This window comes from Electrona antarctica, assembly GCF_951216825.1.
Source record: "Electrona antarctica genome assembly, chromosome: 14".
Taxonomy (NCBI): Eukaryota; Metazoa; Chordata; class Actinopteri; order Myctophiformes; family Myctophidae; genus Electrona; species Electrona antarctica.
Window position 1 is genome coordinate 48,408,276 of NC_136795.1, and position 19,928 is coordinate 48,428,203.

At 42.3% G+C, this 19,928-nt stretch overlaps 1 protein-coding gene across 1 annotated transcript; it reads right to left on the reverse strand.

Moving 5' to 3' along the window:
* Positions 1-16,612: 16,612 nt before the first annotated feature.
* On the reverse strand, positions 16,613-18,454 carry LOC306937274 (putative nuclease HARBI1; the record flags this gene model as incomplete). The annotated part of the gene is made up of 5 exons (XM_079520940.1): positions 16,613-16,782; positions 17,073-17,253; positions 17,390-17,580; positions 17,688-17,791; positions 18,309-18,454. The coding sequence occupies 4 exons, from the start codon at positions 18,452-18,454 to the stop codon at positions 17,074-17,076; spliced, it is 621 nt and encodes a 206-aa protein (XP_079377066.1). The 3' UTR covers positions 16,613-16,782; position 17,073.
* Positions 18,455-19,928: the final 1,474 nt, after the last annotated feature.

The following is a 19,928-nucleotide window of genomic DNA, read 5'->3' on the forward strand; positions in this document are numbered from 1 at the left end:
TTAGTTTTACTGGGGTTAAAATGATTATGATTATGAACACAAGACCATGTTGTATGCAGAAGGTTTCTGTTAAACACATTTTTCACACAGTATTCTCTAATTTGGGGAAAGTCACTATAGTCAACAAATGCATCAAATCTTGGTGGACAATTGTCACATATTTTGCAGAAAGTGAGCAACAATATCCGATTTACAAGCTCACGACTTTCATGTATCATGAACTTGTAAATTGTCTATTTTTGCTATTGAACAGACATCAAAGTACTTTAGCATAGGATTTAATTGGTTAAAATGTTTGGAGTCATGACCTGAACTGGTTTAGTTTCCTGTCCTTGTAAACATAACACTCAACTCCAATTGAGACCAGAGATAAAGACATACACTATACAGACTACACAATACTGAGTTGAACATTTGAGGATGATACACAAAAGAATACAAACTTTTGTATTGTTTGTTAACCTTTTTCTTGTAATGTTAGAAATTAATAAAATAAAGAAAATAGCATATTGATTAAATGTGCTGTGTTGCTTTTATTCTATTTCAGTGTTCATAGAACACAGACAGTGCAGTATATGAATGTGGTGAGCCTGAACAGTGCAGACCATCTAAAAAACATCTGTTTTGGGAGATGATACCCAAAACTAGGAAACAAATTTTGCAACTGATGGTGTCCAGATAGCTCAGTTGGTAGAGCTCTTTGGAACACAAGGTCATGGGTTCAAATCCAGGTACAGACAACTTGGCATAAACTGACTCTGTCACAATTACATGGTCCTTTTTTCACGTTCAGTCTTCCATGTTTCTATGGCTTATTATGTATATTATTCTTATTACCTTCCTGCTTGGTCCTGCCTTATCGCTGCTTGCAGCAATCCTTTTCTAGTTGTCTTTATTTTTTTCCCCCAGTGTTGACAGATGACGATATACTAGAACTGAGAACAGTGGCACCTAAAGCAGTTATTCTCACAGCTATGGACAACAGTGACACTGACACAGCATCAGAAACAGAGGACTGTGACACTCTGGCAGGTTCGGTCTGTATGATGCCTTAACCTAAAAGAAATACAGGAGAGGAGTGAATTAACATTCAACCAACTAAGACAGAGGTTAACTCATGAGCAGTGTGTAAACCTTAAGGTTACAAGTAAAGAACAAGCCCAAACGAAGGCCTGGCACACACACAGAATTGGAAGAATAACTAGCACCACCTTTCATCGCACATGCACAGTGAAAGCTGATTCAGGTAAAATTACACTAGTCAAAGATATAATGCATTACAACGATGTTGATTTGAACTGCAATGCTGTCATTTGGGGAAGAGAAAAGGAGGACATAGCCAGAAGACAATACATAGAATTGATGCAAAAAAACCCCATAAACACTTTGAAGCAAAACCATGTGGTCTACTACATGAAGACACACACCACATCTTGGGGCATCATCACCAGATGGAGTGACGACCTGTTCCTGTTGTGGGAGAGGAACACTTGAGACTAAGTGCCCATACAAATGCCGTGATGGACTGGCAGGGAGTAGGGAGGACACACAGTTCTGCCTAGACAAATCTTTTGAATTTAAGAAAAGTCATCAGTACTACCACCAAGTCCAACTTCACATGGCAGTATGCGATGTCAAGTACTGTGACTTTGTTGTTTGGTCAAAGCAACGTGTAATCATCAATCACATTCCCAGAGATGAAGAAATGATGCAAGCAGACCTGCCTAAAGCTGAATTATTCTTTAAACAACATGTATTGCCAGAGTTATTAACACGTAGCATGGATCCACTCACAGCAACACCTTCTGTCTGCTCATACTGTAACAGGGCAGACTTTGGCAAAATGATAAGCTGTGACAAATGCAAAAGTTGTTAACATTATATTAGGCTATGTGTACAAATAAAAAGAAGACCTGCGAAATGGCATTGTGAACAATGAAAAAAAAACAATGACTTCAAAGTACACTCTTACACAGAGGTGTTAATGGTCCACAATTCATATTATTTTGCATGTATTTTTTTCTACAAAAAAAGATGTAGTTTTAATGTTAATGCTCCACATACAATTACCATGTCATCTAAGAGATCAGCCTGAGTGACTGGAAGAACAGTTGATAGAATTTTGAATTTTTTCCATCTACCTATTATTCTTTCAATTCTAACATTAGACAACTGCCTTGATGTATTCCCTTCTTGAGCAGAGAGCTGCTTCTTACCTTTAATAAAATGAGGGATTTTAAGGGGCAAATGGTTACGTGGATTACAACTGTACGCACGCACGCACGCACGCACGCTCTTGTCAGCCCTGTAGTTCCTTGCACTTGAGGTTAACCACTGTGTGTTGGTCAATTCAAGCTGAAAGTTATTTACAACTAAGGTTGGTATAATAATACCTGAGGGGGGGGGGGGGGGGGTGGAGGTGGTAGGAGAGCAAGGCAATAAGATAAATAAGCTTGCCCCACCCTATGTAAACAAGTGTAATGCTTTATGTTATCCACAGTTTTGTATACTTGTGCTTGAAATGTACCTATTCTGCATACAGTTAATACTTCAATCAGTCAATGAAAAGGGACGGGGGTGGAGGAATTCAGGTGTGCTCTGTTCTGTGTGAGTGTGTGTCTCTAGAGCAGTGGTTTTCAACCCATTTCATATCAAGGCCCACTACTTATTTGGCCACGGACAACCATTTGATGACATTAAGCCTCTCAAACATGTACAAAACTAAAATAATATTCCGTTATTGTTGGATAAGATTCACAATTCCATGCTGCATTGATGTTGGTACCATTGCATTGATTGTTGGTACCCCTCTCTTTTATTATTTGTCTGAAGACGCTGACGGTTGGCTCTATGTCGGGCCACCTGAAGCTAATTCATTTTGTCAGGAGCGTAAAGGAGAGGAAATATCTCCTCAACCTTTGCAACAACCGGACAAACATCCGCTGCTGCCCCTATCCAGGTACTATATACGTTTATTATTTTCTTGTAGAAAGAGACCCTTATTTGTGTTTTTAGTGTAAATAAGAGAACCCACTTTTTTACTTGTAAAACTGTGATGTGACAATAAAGATGATTCTGATTCTGTCCAGTCCCAGGGTGTGATCATAGGGGCAGGTTTTTGGAGCGGCACCTGGACCGGGTCCATGTAGCTCTAGGCCAGGGAGAGCTGGACCTTCTTAAGGACCTCGCCAGGAGACGGGAGACAGACCGCCTCCTCCGGCAGCTCAGGGACACCAACCCTGAGATCCCGTCGACGACCACCTGGGACGACGTATGTACAATATATGTTGTATTATGTTGGGCTTAGCTCCTTCATCCTCAACCTCGTTCTCCCTCCGATTTCCTAGTCTATCTAGTGCTCCTATTGTGCATGCAGATCATGTTTCTTCTCTCCTTCACACAGAATAATGATCTGGTGATTACCGATCTGCCCCCAACCAAGAAGCCAGCCAGGCAGGCCTGTCATAGGCGTGCATGTCTGGCACTCCACCAGAGACATCAGACTCTGCAGAGGAACTGGAGGTGGCTAAAAGAGGAGCACCAGAGGGGGCGAAGAGGGAGCTCTGGGCCTTCCGGAGAGCTCCCACACGGTGGTGCCAGAGGTGAGAAATGTATGTAGTCAGTCGTATTTGTCAAGTTGCGTTGTATACCTAACAATTCAAAAATCACACGTGTGTGTGTGTGTGTGTGTGTGTGTGTGTGTGTGTGTGTGTGTGTGTGTGTGTGTGTGTGTGTGTGTCTAACTCATGTTGATTAGGTGATGTCATGTGATGTAAAACAAACAGTGCAAACACAAACATTAAATGCCATTAACAATAAAGAGACAACAATGTAATGAGGGACAATATGAAGTAAAGTTTCCCTTCATTGTCAATGGCGTTTTAAAAACAAACATTACACCTGTAGGGGAGAACGGGGGAAGATGAGCCAGCGGGTAAGTTGAGCCACCACCTTTATCTAGAAAACTAGAACACTGTGTTGCCATGTGACCTTAAATCTAGTAAGCATCCATCATTTACACCTGGCTGTGAAGTTGGGAAGCACGTGAGGAAATAGTACAGGAAATCTATGGAAAATACAGGATCAACCTCTAACTAATTGCAAAAAAAACGAACTCAGCTGATTTTGCATCTTCAATATATCCTGAATAACAGAAAAAAAAGTTGCCTGGAATTGTCTGAGGGGAAAGTGTTGAAAATAGCCTCTACAGTCTGGCCACCATTGACATCCTATTATAAGGTAATATTTTCTAAATGTCCTTATGCTTTAAGTAGCATGTGACATATCAAACTAGGGGGTTTCCATGAAGCTGAATCCATTACAAGCATTAGTTTTGCATAAAAACACTCATTGGGCTAAATTTGGCCATAGCAACTTGCCCAAATGTGCTGACCTCATTACATTTTGGCAAGTTGCTATGGCCAAATTTAGCCCAATGAGTGTTTTTATGCAAAACTAATGCTTGGAATGGCTTCAGCATCATGACAACAACCTAGTTTGATATGTCACATGCTACTTTGCTAAATGCTAAATTTAGAAAATATTGCCTTATAATAGGATGTCAATGGTGGCCAGACTGTACAGGCCATTTTCAACACTTTCCCCTCAGACAATTCCAGGCAACTTTCTTTATGTTATTCAGGATATATTGAAGATGCAAAATCAGTTGAGTTTGTTTTTTTTGCAATTAGTTAGAGGTCAAATTACATTATTACTGGACTAAAAGTAGAAAACATTCGTTTACACAAAAAACTGGTTTTTGTCGGTCAAAGTAAAATTTCATGTAAAATGACTGTTATACAAAGCAACATGTACCTAGGTCTAAAATGTAATATCATACACGTTGATGATTTGCCAATGGATAGAACCATGTGAATCATTTAGCAAATAAATGGTCCGAAGTAACTTATTAGTCATTGTTTTAAAAAATGGAGGCTGGGGGTAAAATGAACCAATGTCCGGGGGTAAATTGAGTCAATGGGAATCACTATTCATATTTTTTTTATTAAGTCTTTGCTACTCAAATGATACTGAATGACCTTTAATTTGCATGTACATACTCATTTAAGAGAAGTTTAATGGCCAAATATAAGGTTCTGAATAACAAACTTTATTTAATTTACTTAATATTGTTTAAATAATAAATAAGACTATTTGCAAAAGGGAAAACTGTTATTATATTATCGATAAGTGAATACATTATTTGTTCAAGCTTTTAACATTCAAATATCATGTGGTTCAACTTACCCCTCGACTTGGATCAACTTACCCCTTACCTGGGGCAAATTGAGCCACATTACCACTTTTTTTAAAAAGGTCATATTTTCATGGCCCTTTGTCATAGATCCTTACGCATCATTTCAATTGATAGACATCCTGAAATATGGGTAGATCATTAGATTTTACCGCCATCTCATTTTGCCTTGCTTCCAGGACAACTTAAGCAAAAAGTGGTTCATCTTCCCCCGTTCTCCCCTATATAGGAGGGGCTAGCACCCCTCAAAAATCAGACCCGTCTGAAGAGAGTGGTACTGTACTGTACAAACCCTCCTCCCTGGCCTGTGAGTGTCTGTCTGTGTGTTAGGCTGTGCAGCAGTGACACTTGGTGGTGAACAAACACTATAACACCATTTCCCTGCTCGGACAAACACAGGGACAGACCCAGCCACACAGCTGTCTATAGGAGTGGTTGCACCACTCAAATGTACACGTTCAGACAGTGGTCAATAGAAAAAACTATGACTCATGTAGAACCATTCACTTCTCATAATTGCTATGCAGCAGTTACAGTTGCAACTCCTATTCATGTACATCTGTGCGGACTATATTTCTCAGCTGAGTCCAGGTTTAACTGTAAATTGCCTCTCTATATCAGCAGAGTCCAGAATCCAGAGGGATTCTCCTGACAAAGTGACCCCTGTAAAGGTATCATCTAATTCAATTCACTTTCCCACTCAACATCAAGCACAAGCACTATGTAGAGATCTCTTTTAATCTCGTTTGTGTATATTTTATGTAATGGTTGATGTCGGCTGGTATGTTTTGTCTTACACCTAGTTTGTGACACTGTCACCTGATGGATCGGAGAAAATACAAAGGATGAAAGTGTCTTCATTACGTTTGGAGCAGATCAAACCCTGGGCAGAGGGGAATCGCCGGGGAAACCGCATGAGAACTATTGCGGTGCCTACGTCCTTTGGTGAGTGTGCACCTCTATGGTAGAGGGTCATGCCAAATACCACTGAAACCAAGCAGTCTTACTCCAATTGGTCGACATAGTCCTCCTGGCTCCTGCTCTACAGAAGATGCCTGGATATTGTTCAAACTGGAGGCTTATGATATACCAGAGTAACTAAAAAAATGGTACAGAAAGATCTCTTCAGAATTTCTCATTTGGTACCCTGCCTCTGGACTAAACTGAAGCATATAAGTACTTGAGTTTTATGCTGGATGATTCCATGTCTCAGGATCTTGGAATTGGAACATTGGTGGACTCTGCTGGTAGAGCGGTTAGGTCAATAATTAGTCAAAATTTGTAAAGATATTGGTTTCTTTGGGGTACATGCATTTGCCCCTTCTCTTGCAATCCGTCTCATTAATCTGACAGAAGATAAATTAACAAAGGTTGTCAATTGGGATAAGGCAAACAATGGCCCCTGAACAAAGGACGTTTCCCCCCCCCCCCTACTTTTAGAGAGGGAGATCTGTCTTATATCTTTCAGAATATGCTTTGTGGTAACATCAATAGGTTGAAACAAAACTATTTTGTAATTACAAATAAATGGTCAAATGACATATGGTCCCCTGGGATTTAATATAAATAATGTAGCCACACATTTTTTCATGAATTTCATTACTAACACTGGCTACGGATAGAGATAATAGGTTGCACTACGCTACAAGAGATGTCAACAGATTGGGCAGCCCAATCAAAAGAAAGAAGGTGAAGAAGGCGGTCTAAAGTCTAATAATTACCAAAAAAACATACATTACCATGTGGTTTTCTTACAAGAGACTCATATATCTAAAGAAGAGTCTGAAAGCGTGTGTAGAGGTTGGGTGGGACATGTGTTCTTCAGTGAGGGCTCTAGCAGGAGTAAAGGAGTGGCAATTTTGATTAGTAAATGGTTCAGCCAGCATAGCTATATCTCCTGCCTGGCAGCTTTACACAGGAACGTTAGTTTTACTGGGGTTAAAATGATTATGATTATGAACATAAGACCATGTTGTATGCAGAAGGTTTCTGTTAAACACATTTTTCACACAGTATTCTCTAATTTGGGGAAAGTCACTATAGTCAACAAATGCATCAAATCTTGGTGGACAATTGTCACATATTTTGCAGAAAGTGAGCAAAAATATCAGATTTACAAGCTCACGACTTTCATGTATCATGAACTTGTAAATTGTCTATTTTTGCTATTGAACAGACATCAAAGTACTTTAGCATAGGATTTAATTGGTTAAAATGTTTGGAGTCATGACCTGAACTGGTTTAGTTTCCTGTCCTTGTAAACATAACACTCAACTCCAATGAGTACCACAGACGAAAAACAGTCTAAGTCCAAATTTCAGACTGACCCCTCCACGAAAAGACCTTGTTGTCCTGAACCCTTATCTATCATTTATATATTATGGATCAATAGTGTGGACTTAGACTGTTATTCGTCTGTGGTACTCAATTGAGACCAGAGATAAAGACATACACTACAGACTACACAATACTGAGTTGAACATTTGAGGATGATACACAAAATAATACAAACTTTTGTATTGTTTGTTAACCTTTTTCTTGTAATGTTAGAAATGAATAAAATAAAGAAAATAGCATATTGATTAAATGTGCTGTGTTGCTTTTATTCTATTTCAGTGTTCATAGAACGCAGACAGTGCAGTATATGAATGTGGTGAGCCTGAACAGTGCAGACCATCTAAAAAACATCTGTATTGGGAGATGATACCCAAAACTAGGAAACAAATTTTGCAACTGATGGTGTCCAGATAGCTCAGTTGGTAGAGCTCTTTGGAACACAAGGTCATGGGTTCAATTCCAGGTACAGACAACTTGGCATAAACTGACTCTGTCACAATTACATGGTCCTTTTTTCACGTTCAGTCTTCCATGTTTCTATGGCTTATTATGTATATTATTCTTATTACCTTCCTGCTTGGTCCTGCCTTATCGCTGCTTGCAGCAATCCTTTTCTAGTTGTCTTTATTTTTTTCCCCCAGTGTTGACAGATGACGATATACTAGAACTGAGAACAGTGGCACCTAAAGCAGTTATTCTCACAGCTATGGACAACAGTGACACTGACACAGCATCAGAAACAGAGGACTGTGACACTCTGGCAGGTTCGGTCTGTATGATGCCTTAACCTAAATGAAATACAGGAGAGGAGTGAATTAACATTTAACCAAACAAGACAGAGGTTAACTCATGAGCAGTGTGTAAACCTTAAGGTTACAAGTAAAGAACAAGCCCAATCGAAGGCCTGGCACACACAGAGAATTGGAAGAATAACTAGCACCACCTTTCAACGCACATGCACAGTGAAAGCTGATTCAGGTAAAATTACACTAGTCAAAGATATAAGGCATTACAACGATGTTGATTTGAACTGCAATGCTGTCATTTGAGGAAGAGAAAAGGAGGACATAGCCAGAAGACAATACATAGAATTGATGCAAAAAAAACCCTTAAACACTTTGAAGCAAAACCATGTGGTCTATTTGTACATGAAGACACACCACATCTTGGGGCATCATCACCAGATGGAGTGACGACCTGTTCCTGTTGTGGGAGAGGAACACTTGAGACTAAGTGCCCATACAAATGCCGTGATGGACTGGCAGGGAGTAGGGAGGACACACAGTTCTGCCTAGACAAATCTTTTGAATTTAAGAAAAGTCATCAGTACTACCACCAAGTCCAACTTCACATGGCAGTATGCGATGTCAAGTACTGTGACTTTGTTGTTTGGTCAAAGCAACCTGTAATCATCAATCGCATTCCCAGAGATGAAGAAATGATGCACGCAGACCTGCCTAAAGCTGAATTATTCTTTAAACAACATGTATTGCCAGAGTTATTAACACGTAGCATGGATCCACTCACAGCAACACCTTCTGTCTGCTCATACTGTAACAGGGCAGACTTTGGCAAAATGATAAGCTGTGACAAATGCAAAAGTTGTTACCATTATATTAGGCTATGTGTACAAATAAAAAGAAGACCTGCGAAATGGCATTGTGAACAATGAAAAAACACCTCTTACACAGTCCACAATTCATATTATTTTGCATGTATTTTTTTCTACAAAAAAAGATGTAGTTTAATGTTAATGCTCCACATACAATTACCATGTCATCTAAGAGATCAGCCTGAGTGACTGGAAGAACATTTGATAGAATTTTGAATTTTTTCCATCTACCTATTATTCTTTCAATTCTAACATTAGACAACTGCCTTGATGTATTCCCTTCTTGAGCAGAGAGCTGCTTCTTACCTTTAATAAAATGAGGGATTTTAAGGGGCAAAAGGTTACGTGGATTACAACTGTACGCACGCACGCACGCACGCACGCACGCTCTTGTCAGCCCTGTAGTTCCTTGCACTTGAGGTTAACCACTGTGTGTTGGTCAATTCAAGCTGAAAGTTTGTTACAACTAAGGTTGGTATAATTCCTTCTCGTTCCTACCTGAGCTTGTGTGTGTAATTGATGGGAGTTGAAATGATAGATAAATGGTAGGAGAGCAAGGCAATAAGATAAATAAGCTTGCTCCACCCTATGTAAACAAGTGTAATGCTTTATGTTATCCACAATTTTGTATACTTGTGCTTGAAATGTACCTATTCTGCATACAGTTAATACTTCAATCAGTCAATGAAAAGGGACGGGGGTGGAGGAATTCAGGTGTGCTCTGTTCTGTGTGAGTGTGTGTCTCTAGAGCAGTGGTTTTCAACCCATTTCATATCAAGGCCCATTACTTATTTGGCCACGGACAACCATTTGATGACATTAAGCCTCTCAAACATGTACAAAACTAAAATAATATTCCGTTATTGTTGGATAAGATTCACAATTCCATGCTGCATTGATGTTGGTACCATTGCATTGATTGTTGGTACCCCTCTCTTTTAATATTTAGAATGCCTGCCTGTCATATTTGTCTGAAGACGCTGACGGTTGGCTCTATGTCGGGCCACCTGAAGCTAATTAATTTTGTCAGGAACGTAAAGGAGAGGAAATATCTCCTCAACCTTTGCAACAACCGGACAAACATCCGCTGCTGCCCCTATCCAGGTACTATATACGTTTATTATTTTCTTGTAGAAAGATACCCTTATTTGTGTTTTTAGTGTAAATAAGAGAACCCACTTTTTTACTTGTAAAACTGTGATGTGACAATAAAGATGATTCTGATTCTGTCCAGTCCCAGGGTGTGATCATAGGGGCAGGTTTTTGGAGCGGCACCTGGACCGGGTCCATGTAGCTCTAGGCCAGGGAGAGCTGGACCTTCTTAGCCCATTGATGCCTGATGCAACGTATACGTTGTTCTACCCTTGATGCCGGCGCGCTCTCTGCGTCTCATCAGCTATTGCTATACATGTAGCAACATAACTATTTAAAAAAATAATAATCAGAATTTGAAGGTTTTTAGAAACCTTAGGTCAGGCCCTAGAAGGCGTTCCCAGATTCGGCCTCAGGCATCAATGGGTTAGGACCTCACCAGGAGACGGGAGACAGACGGGAGACAGACGGGAGACAGACGGCAGCTCAGGGACACCAACCCTGAGATCCCGTTGACGACCACCTGGGACGACGTATGTACAACATATGTTGTATTATGTTGGGCTTAGCTCCTTCATCCTCAACCTCGTTCTCCCTCCGATTTCCTAGTCTATCTAGTGCAGGGGTTCTCAACGTTTTTGGCCGGGGACCCCCGGAAATGCTTTGGCAATGTCTCGGGACCCCCACCCCGCCCCCTCCCGACCCCCAATATAAATTGACTGCTACAATAACCTTAAACCATTTTGGGCGGGAACCCCTTTTGGTGTTTTAAGCATTGTTATAATTTAGCTATTGAAAAATAGCAGACCTACAAGCTCATAGCGCGCCACCGAGTGGCGCGCTACGAGCTTGTAGGTCTGCTATTTTTGAAAAATCGTGAAAATAAAATTTTAAAAATGATCTTTTTTTTTTTTTGAAAATAATTTGGGGACCCCCTAAAATAATTTGGCGACCCCCCGAGGGGTCGCGACCCACGGGTTGAGAACCCCTGATCTAGTGCTCCTATTGTGCATGCAGATCATGTTTCTTCTCTCCTTCACACAGAATAATGATTGGTGATTACCGATCTGCCCCCAACCAAGAAGCCAGCCAGGCGGGCCTGTCATAGGCGTGCATGTCTGGCACTCCACCAGAGACATCAGACTCTGCAGAGGAACTGGAGGTGGCTAAAAGAGGAGCACCAGAGGGGGCGAAGAGGGAGCTCTGGGCCTTCCGGAGAGCTCCCACACGGCGGTGCCAGAGGTGAGAAATGTATGTAGTCAGTCGTATTTGTCAAGTTGCGTTGTATACCTAACAATTAAAAAATCACGTGTGTGTGTGTGTGTGTGTGTGTGTGTGTGTGTGTGTGTGTGTGTGTGTGTGTGTGTGTGTGTGTGTGTGTGTGTGTGTGTGTGTGTGAAGTGAGGGGCGCTAATATATTAAAGTCTAACTCATGTTGATTAGGTGATGTCATGTGATGTAAAACAAACAGTGCAAACACAAACATCAAATGCCATTAACAATAAAGAGACAACAATGTAATGAGTGACAATATGACGTAAAGTTTCCCTTCATTGTCAATGGCGTTTTAAAAACAAACATTACACCTGTAGGGGAGAACGGGGGAAGATGAGCCAGCGGGTAAGTTGAGCCACCCCCTTTATCTAGAAAACTAGAACACTGTGTTGCCATGTGACCTTAAATCTAGTAAGCATCCATCATTTACACCTGGCTGTGAAGTTGGGAAGCACGTGAGGAAAGTAGAAAACATTCGTTTACACAAAAAACTGTTTTTTGTCGGTCAAAGTAAAATTTCGACACATCATGTAAAATGACTGTTATACAAAGCAACATGTACCTAGGTCTAAAATGAAATATCATACACGTTGATGATTTGCCAATGGATAGAACCATGTGAATCATTTAGCAAATAAATGGTCCGAAGTAACTTATTAGTCATTGTTTTAAAAAATGGAGGCTGGGGGTAAAATGAACCAATTGAGTCAATGGGTAAATTGAGCCAATGGGAATCACTATTCATATTTTTTTTATTAAGTCTTTGCTACTCAAATGATACTGAATGACCTTTAATTTGCATGTACATACTCATTTAAGAGAAGTTTGATGGCCAAATATAAGGTTCTGAATAACAAACTTTATTTAATTTACTTAATATTGTTTAAATAATAAATAAGACTATTTGCAAAAGGGAAAACTGTTATTATATTATCGATAAGTGAATACATTATTTGTTCAAGCTTTTAACATTCAAATATCATGTGGTTCAACTTACCCCTCGACTTGGATCAACTTACCCCTTACCTGGGGCAAATTGAGCCACATTACCACTTTTTTTAAAAAGGTCATATTTTCATGGCCCTTTGTCATAGATGCTTACGCATCATTTCAATTGATAGACATCCTGAAATATGGGTAGATCATTAGATTTTACCGCCATCTCATTTTGCCTTGCTTCCAGGACAACTTAAGCAAAAAGTGGTTCATCTTCCCCCGTTCTCCCCTATATAGGAGGGGCTAGCACCCCTCAAAAATCAGACCCGTCTGAAGAGAGTGGTACTGTACTGTACAAACGCTCCTCCCTGGCCTGTGAGTGTCTGTCTGTGTGTTAGGCTGTGCACCAGTGACACTTGGTGGTGAACAAACACTATGGTCCTCATTCACAAAGGAGAAATACGCCATAGTGTAACGGAAGCGTAACGGAAGCGTAAACAGATGCGGGAAATTCCGTCCGATCACGCAACGTTGTTTTGCCGTGCAATTCAAAGAGCGGTGTGTACCACAGGTACGCAGGTGTATGTTGTGAGGTACGCAGGTGAATGCGAGCGGGTGCCAAATGATCGGAAAATCACCGGATAACTTCATTTGCATTGATCCACAGCCCCATTTCACACCATAAAAGGCCTCAAGCATGACTCAGCAGTTTGTGAGATCACCATGGCGGCGAGAATAAAGAAACGCAATTACAGCTTTGTCGAAATTGAGGTCATGTTAGACGGCGTAGAACGCCACAAAAATATATTATTTTGCAGTGTGAGCAGTGGCTTCACCAATTTTAACAAATCGGATTGTTGGAAAGAAATCACCCAGCAAGTGAACTCCGTCAGTGCTGTGGAGAGGTATGAATATGAATATAGGCCTACAGCCCGTTCTTTTAATTTGATACACGCATGGACCACAAACAAGGCCTATAGGGCTTTTATGTATATCATTTGCACCATTGTATTATCGTAGGCCTAGGCTTATTTACAAACCGACACTGTTTATTATTCAATCTATTAAAGGACAGCGAAGGAGGTAAAAAAAAATGGAGCGATTTAAAATTGGATTGCAAGAGGAGGCTGACCAGGCAGCGCCAATCCATGAGTGCTACCGGGGGGGGGGCCGGGCGACGCACCACCACCTTCGCCCATGGACGAGCGAATCCGTGCCATAATTGGTACCAGTCTACTTTTTTATATCCATATACCGTTACATTTGTGCACGATTGTTGTTTCTTTTCTATATGCCTACATTAAACAATACCGATGCGCTGGATTTAGATCTCCAGCTGGACGCATCTGATGGTATTTAAACTATTAGGCCTATAGGCTTGCATTTAATCAACACATTATAGACTTGAACTGTCCTGCTTCTCCTTTGATATTGAGCACAACACAGGCAGAGGTGGAGCAGGCAGACAGCTTCAAGTTCCTTGGCCTTCATGTGTCAAAACATCTGGGCTGGAAGGAAAACACTGTTGCTACAGTGAAAAAAGCACAGCAGCGGCTATACTTTATTAGGATGCTGAAGAAGGCCGGACTTGGTCCTCAGCCCCTTACTCTGGCCTACAGAGGACTCGTTGAAAGCATCCTCACCAGCGGCATCACGGTGTGGTTTGGAAACACTACCCAAGCTGAGAGGAAATCGTTGCAACGAGTTGTCAAAAGTGCGGAGAGAATTATAGGATTAAATCTCCCTGCCATGGACACAATCTACACACAGCGCTGTAGGAGGAGAGCACAGAGCATCCTTAAGGATCCACACCATCCTGCTCACTCTCTGTTTGTGTGGAGGGACTCAGGACACAACCTGAGACACCACCGGCCAGAGAGCATCTCCACCCACACAACACGCTTCTCCAACAGTTTTTTCCCTGCTACTGTGCGATTAGTAGCCGAGGACATTAAGGAAGGAAATCATTATGATAGATAAACTTAATCGAGAAAGATGAATTGAACTATGCACTGTTTTTAGGCAGATTATGATTCAGGAAGCACTTTATTTGATTCGATAGATGAACTGAACATGCATTGTTTTTAGGTAGACTATGACGCACTTATTTATTCTAGGATTGTATGTTCTATGTTTCTTTTCTCACCTGTCCCTCCCTTTTAATGCTGACCCTGGGAGCTGTGCTCCAAGATTTCCTATGCACTTGTGCAAATGGCAAATAAAGTCTATTCTATTCTATTCTAAACTAGAGTTCTCAAATTCTGCCCGAACCCGAGGGTACCCGACCCGACCCGACGGGTTCGGGCCGAGCCGGGCTGAAATATATGCTAATTGGTAGGGCCGGGTCGGGCTCTCGGGTTGGCGCTGCTAAAGGGGATTTTTTTTTTTTTTTTTTTTTTCTTTCAATAAAAATGATTCTGTTCTGTCAATCTGTCTTTGTGTATTTATTTATTAATAATGAACAGCAGTGCTGTCAGTGTGTTGTGTTGCTCCGCTGACAGTGACTGGATTGGGAATTTGGGATGTAAAACTTTTGGAGAGAGAGAGAGAACAGCACGCGTTGCGCTGCTCGCGCAGCATAAAGTCTGTCAGACTGAGTGAGGCCTATGTATGACTATGAATATGATTAACGACTGACTACTGCGGAGTCTGGCTGGCCTGGTCATGAGGTGGTAAACTGGTAAGTGTTGTTATAGGTGTTATAGCCTTCCCTTTGTTAGAAGAAAGAAAATAATAGCCTGAATTTACATGACTAAAGGTGTTACACTTACAGCCGCGGCACGGCGGTGCTCAGCAGCACGCAGCAGAGCAGACGCACGGATTCAAGGCAGACAGATAAAGCATTGATTGATTGACTGAATACTTTATTAGCAGTTTACATACAAGCGCAAGACAGTAGGCTACAGTTCAAAATACAAGGTCTGCTTGAGCTTGCCTTGTTCTCATACTAGAATATGATTTGTTTTGTACTACTGCTACTACTGCACAGCGCAAGTGCATGCATGGTCAGTGGCGTCTGTCGCTCACCGAACATAGCAGGTCTGCGACTGCAGTAGAACATGTTTTGGGTTTGTAACTTTGTTTAACTTTGTAGACTAGAAAAGATCTCTGCTCTGCTGATAAAATATAAATTACACGAGCAGCGGCAGCGCCGTCAGGGAGAGAGAGAGAGAGAGAGAGAGAATGAGAGCTACAAAGGGGATTTAACATTCTAGTGCTAAATACCTATTTCGTAGGCCTACTATAACCTATTTCGCGCAGAAGAGAACTTACTAAGTTAACATTATGTTTTCAACAACTGAACATGATTGTGATGTTTCCATTTAGAAAACTATTATAATGTCCGTTGACTCCATTCTCTCTCTCACTCGCGAGTCGCAACATGGCGCTGCCTGCGCAGTGCGCACACTAACAATCTTTTTTTTTTTTTTTTTTCTCTCGGGTTTTGTCGGGTTTTCGGGCCTAAAATGATGAGAACTGTTCGGGCCGAGCCGGGCCTCGGGCTGGCCCAGTCGGGCCCAGTTAGAGCCGGGCTTTAATTTTCAGGCCCGTTGAGAACTCTATTCTAAACACACTCGATTCAAGCAGCATTGCTCCATAACTAAATGTAGATAAAATATACGATGTTGTTAAATAAGGAAAAAGGCACAATAAATAATTGTAACTGATTTTTAATGGGGGAAAAAGGCTCATCAAAATAATGATAATCTTCATTTTTTTTTAACAGATGATGCTGCTTCCGTGGCGTCCGCGTCCTCGCGGCGCTCCAGTGCCTCCACCACCTCGCAGGCAGCTCGGTGCCGCACGCTGTCCTCGACCACCACCACCACCTCCCAGGCCTCGTCTGCAGGGCCATCCGCTCAGCCTCGGGCTCAGCGCTCCACCACCACCACCACCACCTCCCAGGCCTCGTCTGCAGGGCCATCCGCTCAGCCTCGGGCTCAGTGCTCCACCACCACCGCCGGCTCTGCCCCTGCTGGTCGCAGGCCTCCACCAGACAACGACGAGGTGCCCTCTACCTCGGCTTCTGCTCCTGGTTCTGCAAGAACCAGAGTTAGGCGAGCCTCGGAGCCTGCCCCCGTGGCTGACCGGGACGCCCGGGTGGAAGTTGTATCAGCCGAGGTCTTGCAGAACCAGGGGCATTTGCTGAGGGCGGTGGAGAGGGTCGCGTCTGTCGTGGAGGAGGGTGTGAGGGCGGTGGAGAGGGTCGCGTCTGTCATGGAGGAGGGTGTGGGGATTCTGGGCAGGATCGCCACAGCCCTCGAATCCATAGCCACTGCCAGGAGAAATGAATAAATTCATTAAACGAAATGTTGAATTTGCTTCATGTGTCTATTCTTCAAGGTTATTATATAGTTAACTAAAACTAACGAAGTAACAAACTGAAGGGAAAAAAATGTACAACGAAAACAACCGATATGAAACTGTATTGTGTAACTATTACCATGTGATCAAGAAACAAACTGGCTATATCAAATCCGCTAAACTATTTAAAACTAACTGAATTAGAGGGTCGAAAAACGTAAAGTAAAATGATAAATTAAATTAAACTATATTCATCCTTACTTCAAAAACGAGCGATCAGTTGTCGGCGCAGGGCCAGTCCTGGCCTGTTGGCCTCTGCGCCAATGGGTGGGTCCACCGGCATGTCTGCAGGTGGGGGCAGTGCCAGTCCCTCTGGAAGGGGCACACCATGCCGTTCGGCGATGTTGTGGAGCGCGCAGCAGGCCATCGTGATCTTGCAAACCTATAGATGGGAACAAATTAATAGACTGAACAAAACCTGTTCTGTTATAGCATGCCTTAATGCCTACCGTTTTCAGCTCATGATGGTCTAATGTGTGTGTGTGTGTGTGTGTGTGTGTGTGTTTTTTGAAAAATACCTTATCGGGCTTGTAGAGGAGCGTCCCTCCTGCCGTGTCCAGGCATAGCCAACGGACCTTCAGCCTCCCGATGGCACGCTCCACAACTGCACGTGTTCTGACATGGCAGTCATTATATTCCCTCTCTTGTTGGGTCTCGGGCGTGAAAAGTGGCGTCATGAGCCATGTTGCCACGGCATATCCTTTATCACCTGGTATAGAGATAGATATGGTTAGCCATACAATTCTGTCAATTTAATGTCCATGAGCCAAGTGAGGGGGAATGGCACTAAATATATACAATTGAAAAAACACTCACCAATGAGCCATGCGTCTCCAGCAGCCCCCTGTGCGAGACGCATGCCCACACTGCTGTTTTGCAGGATGAAGGAGTCATGGCTGCCGCCCCCCCCCAACGGGCAACTGCATTTAAAATAATCATTTGTGCGTCACAAATCAACTGCACGTTGATGGAATGGTAGCCTTTTCTATTTAAAAATGGGTATGGTTCCACAGGTGCCCTGATGCGCACATGGGTACAGTCTATTGCCCCGATGACGTTTGGAAATCCTGCAGTGAAATGGAAGTCCTGTTTTATTGGTCGCTGTTGTTCAGCATTGTAGGGGAATGAGATGTATTTTGGAACCATGTGGCGGATGATGCCATCCAGCACCTTGGGGAGCGTGCGGCTGAGGGATGGCTGAGAGATCCCGGATCTATCGGCTACTAATCGTTGAAAGGATCCAGTGGCCAGCAATCCTAGCGTGCAGAAAACCTGCACATGTGCAGGGATGGGATGTGACCTATAATAATAATAATAATAATTAATAACGGCAACAGGCTTCATTTATTTTATATAATGCATTGTAAACAAATAACTGCTGCATGGCATAGGTCTAAATCTGGGCAAAAATAATTCAATTGAAACCATTTTCCGTACCTGTTTGTTTGTCTGGTCAGCTCTGGCTCCAGTGCATCGCACAGCTCGACCAAACAGTGCCTTGGCAACCGAAAACGGCACCGTAGCGACTGGTCATCCTCCTCAAAAAAATTAGCCCGGTCTCTGAAGATGCGTTCTCTCCGCATAGCTCGGTTGGCCAAATAATCTAGCAGCAATAAATCAGCCATATTGTTGATTGTTCACACAGGTTTTATGCTGCTCCCCGGGGTCCTTATATAGTGCCATTGATCACTTAGAACAAGCTGGTCCTGATTAGCGGCACATTTTTGATTTATTTTTTATTTTGAGAGAGGCTTCTGAGAGTGAGCATGCTAGAAATATCCTAATAAATAAATAAAAAGGTGTCGAGCTTGCGGGGCAGTTTCTGTATAGGATCATAGGTTAACTTGACCAATATGCCTCTAGAATGCATGTATCTGAGGTTTGGGGACTTTTAATTGATTCAGCATGAAGACTAAAGCCTTCAGAATAAATCTACGCAAGCCGTACACTACCCTCTGAGGTGGCGCAGCTTTTAGCGGAGATTCCGACCATCCGACGTCACCGTCAAGTTCACGTTCAAGTTCATGAATTCCCACGTAATGTGGGAATCCACGTAAATGCCTGTCCGCTCACGCTACGCTCACGTTACGTAACGGTATGAGCGTAAACGCCGTTGTGAATGAGGCCCAATAACACCATTTCCGTGCTCGGACAAACACAGGGACAGACCCAGCCACACAGCTGTCTATAGGAGTGGTTGCACCACTCAAATGTACACGTTCAGACAGTGGTCAATAGAAAAAACTATGACTCATGTAGAACCATTCACTTCTCATAATTGCTATGCAGCAGTTACAGTTGCAACTCCTATTCATGTACATCTGTGCGGACTATATTTCTCAGCTGAGTCCAGGTTTAACTGTAAGTTGCCTCTCTATATCAGCAGAGTCCAGAATCCAGAGGGATTCTCCTGACAAAGTGACCCCTGTAAAGGTATCATCTAATTCAATTCACTTTCCCACTCAACATCAAGCACAAGCACTATGTAGAGATCTCTTTTAATCTCGTTTGTGTATATTTTATGTAATGGTTGATGTCGGCTGGTATGTTTTGTCTTACACCTAGTTTGTGACACTGTCACCTGATGGATCGGAGGAAAATACAAAGGATGAAAGTGTCTTCATTACGTTTGGAGCAGATCAAACCCTGGGCAGAGGGGAATCGCCGGGGAAACCGCATGAGAACTATTGCGGTGCCTACGTCCTTTGGTGAGTGTGCACCTCTATGGTAGAGGGTCATGCCAAATACCACTGAAACCAAGCAGTCTTACTCCAATTGGTCGACATAGTCCTCCTGGCTCCTGCTCTACAGAAGATGCCTGGATATTGTTCAAACTGGAGGCTTATGATATACCAGAGTAACTAAAAAAATGGTACAGAAAGATCTCTTCAGAATTTCTCATTTGGTACCCTGCCTCTGGACTAAACTGAAGCATATAAGTACTTGAGTTTTATGCTGGATGATTCCATGTCTCAGGATCTTGGAATTGGAACATTGGTGGACTCTGCTGGTAGAGCGGTTAGGTCAATAATTAGTCAAAATTTGTAAAGATATTGG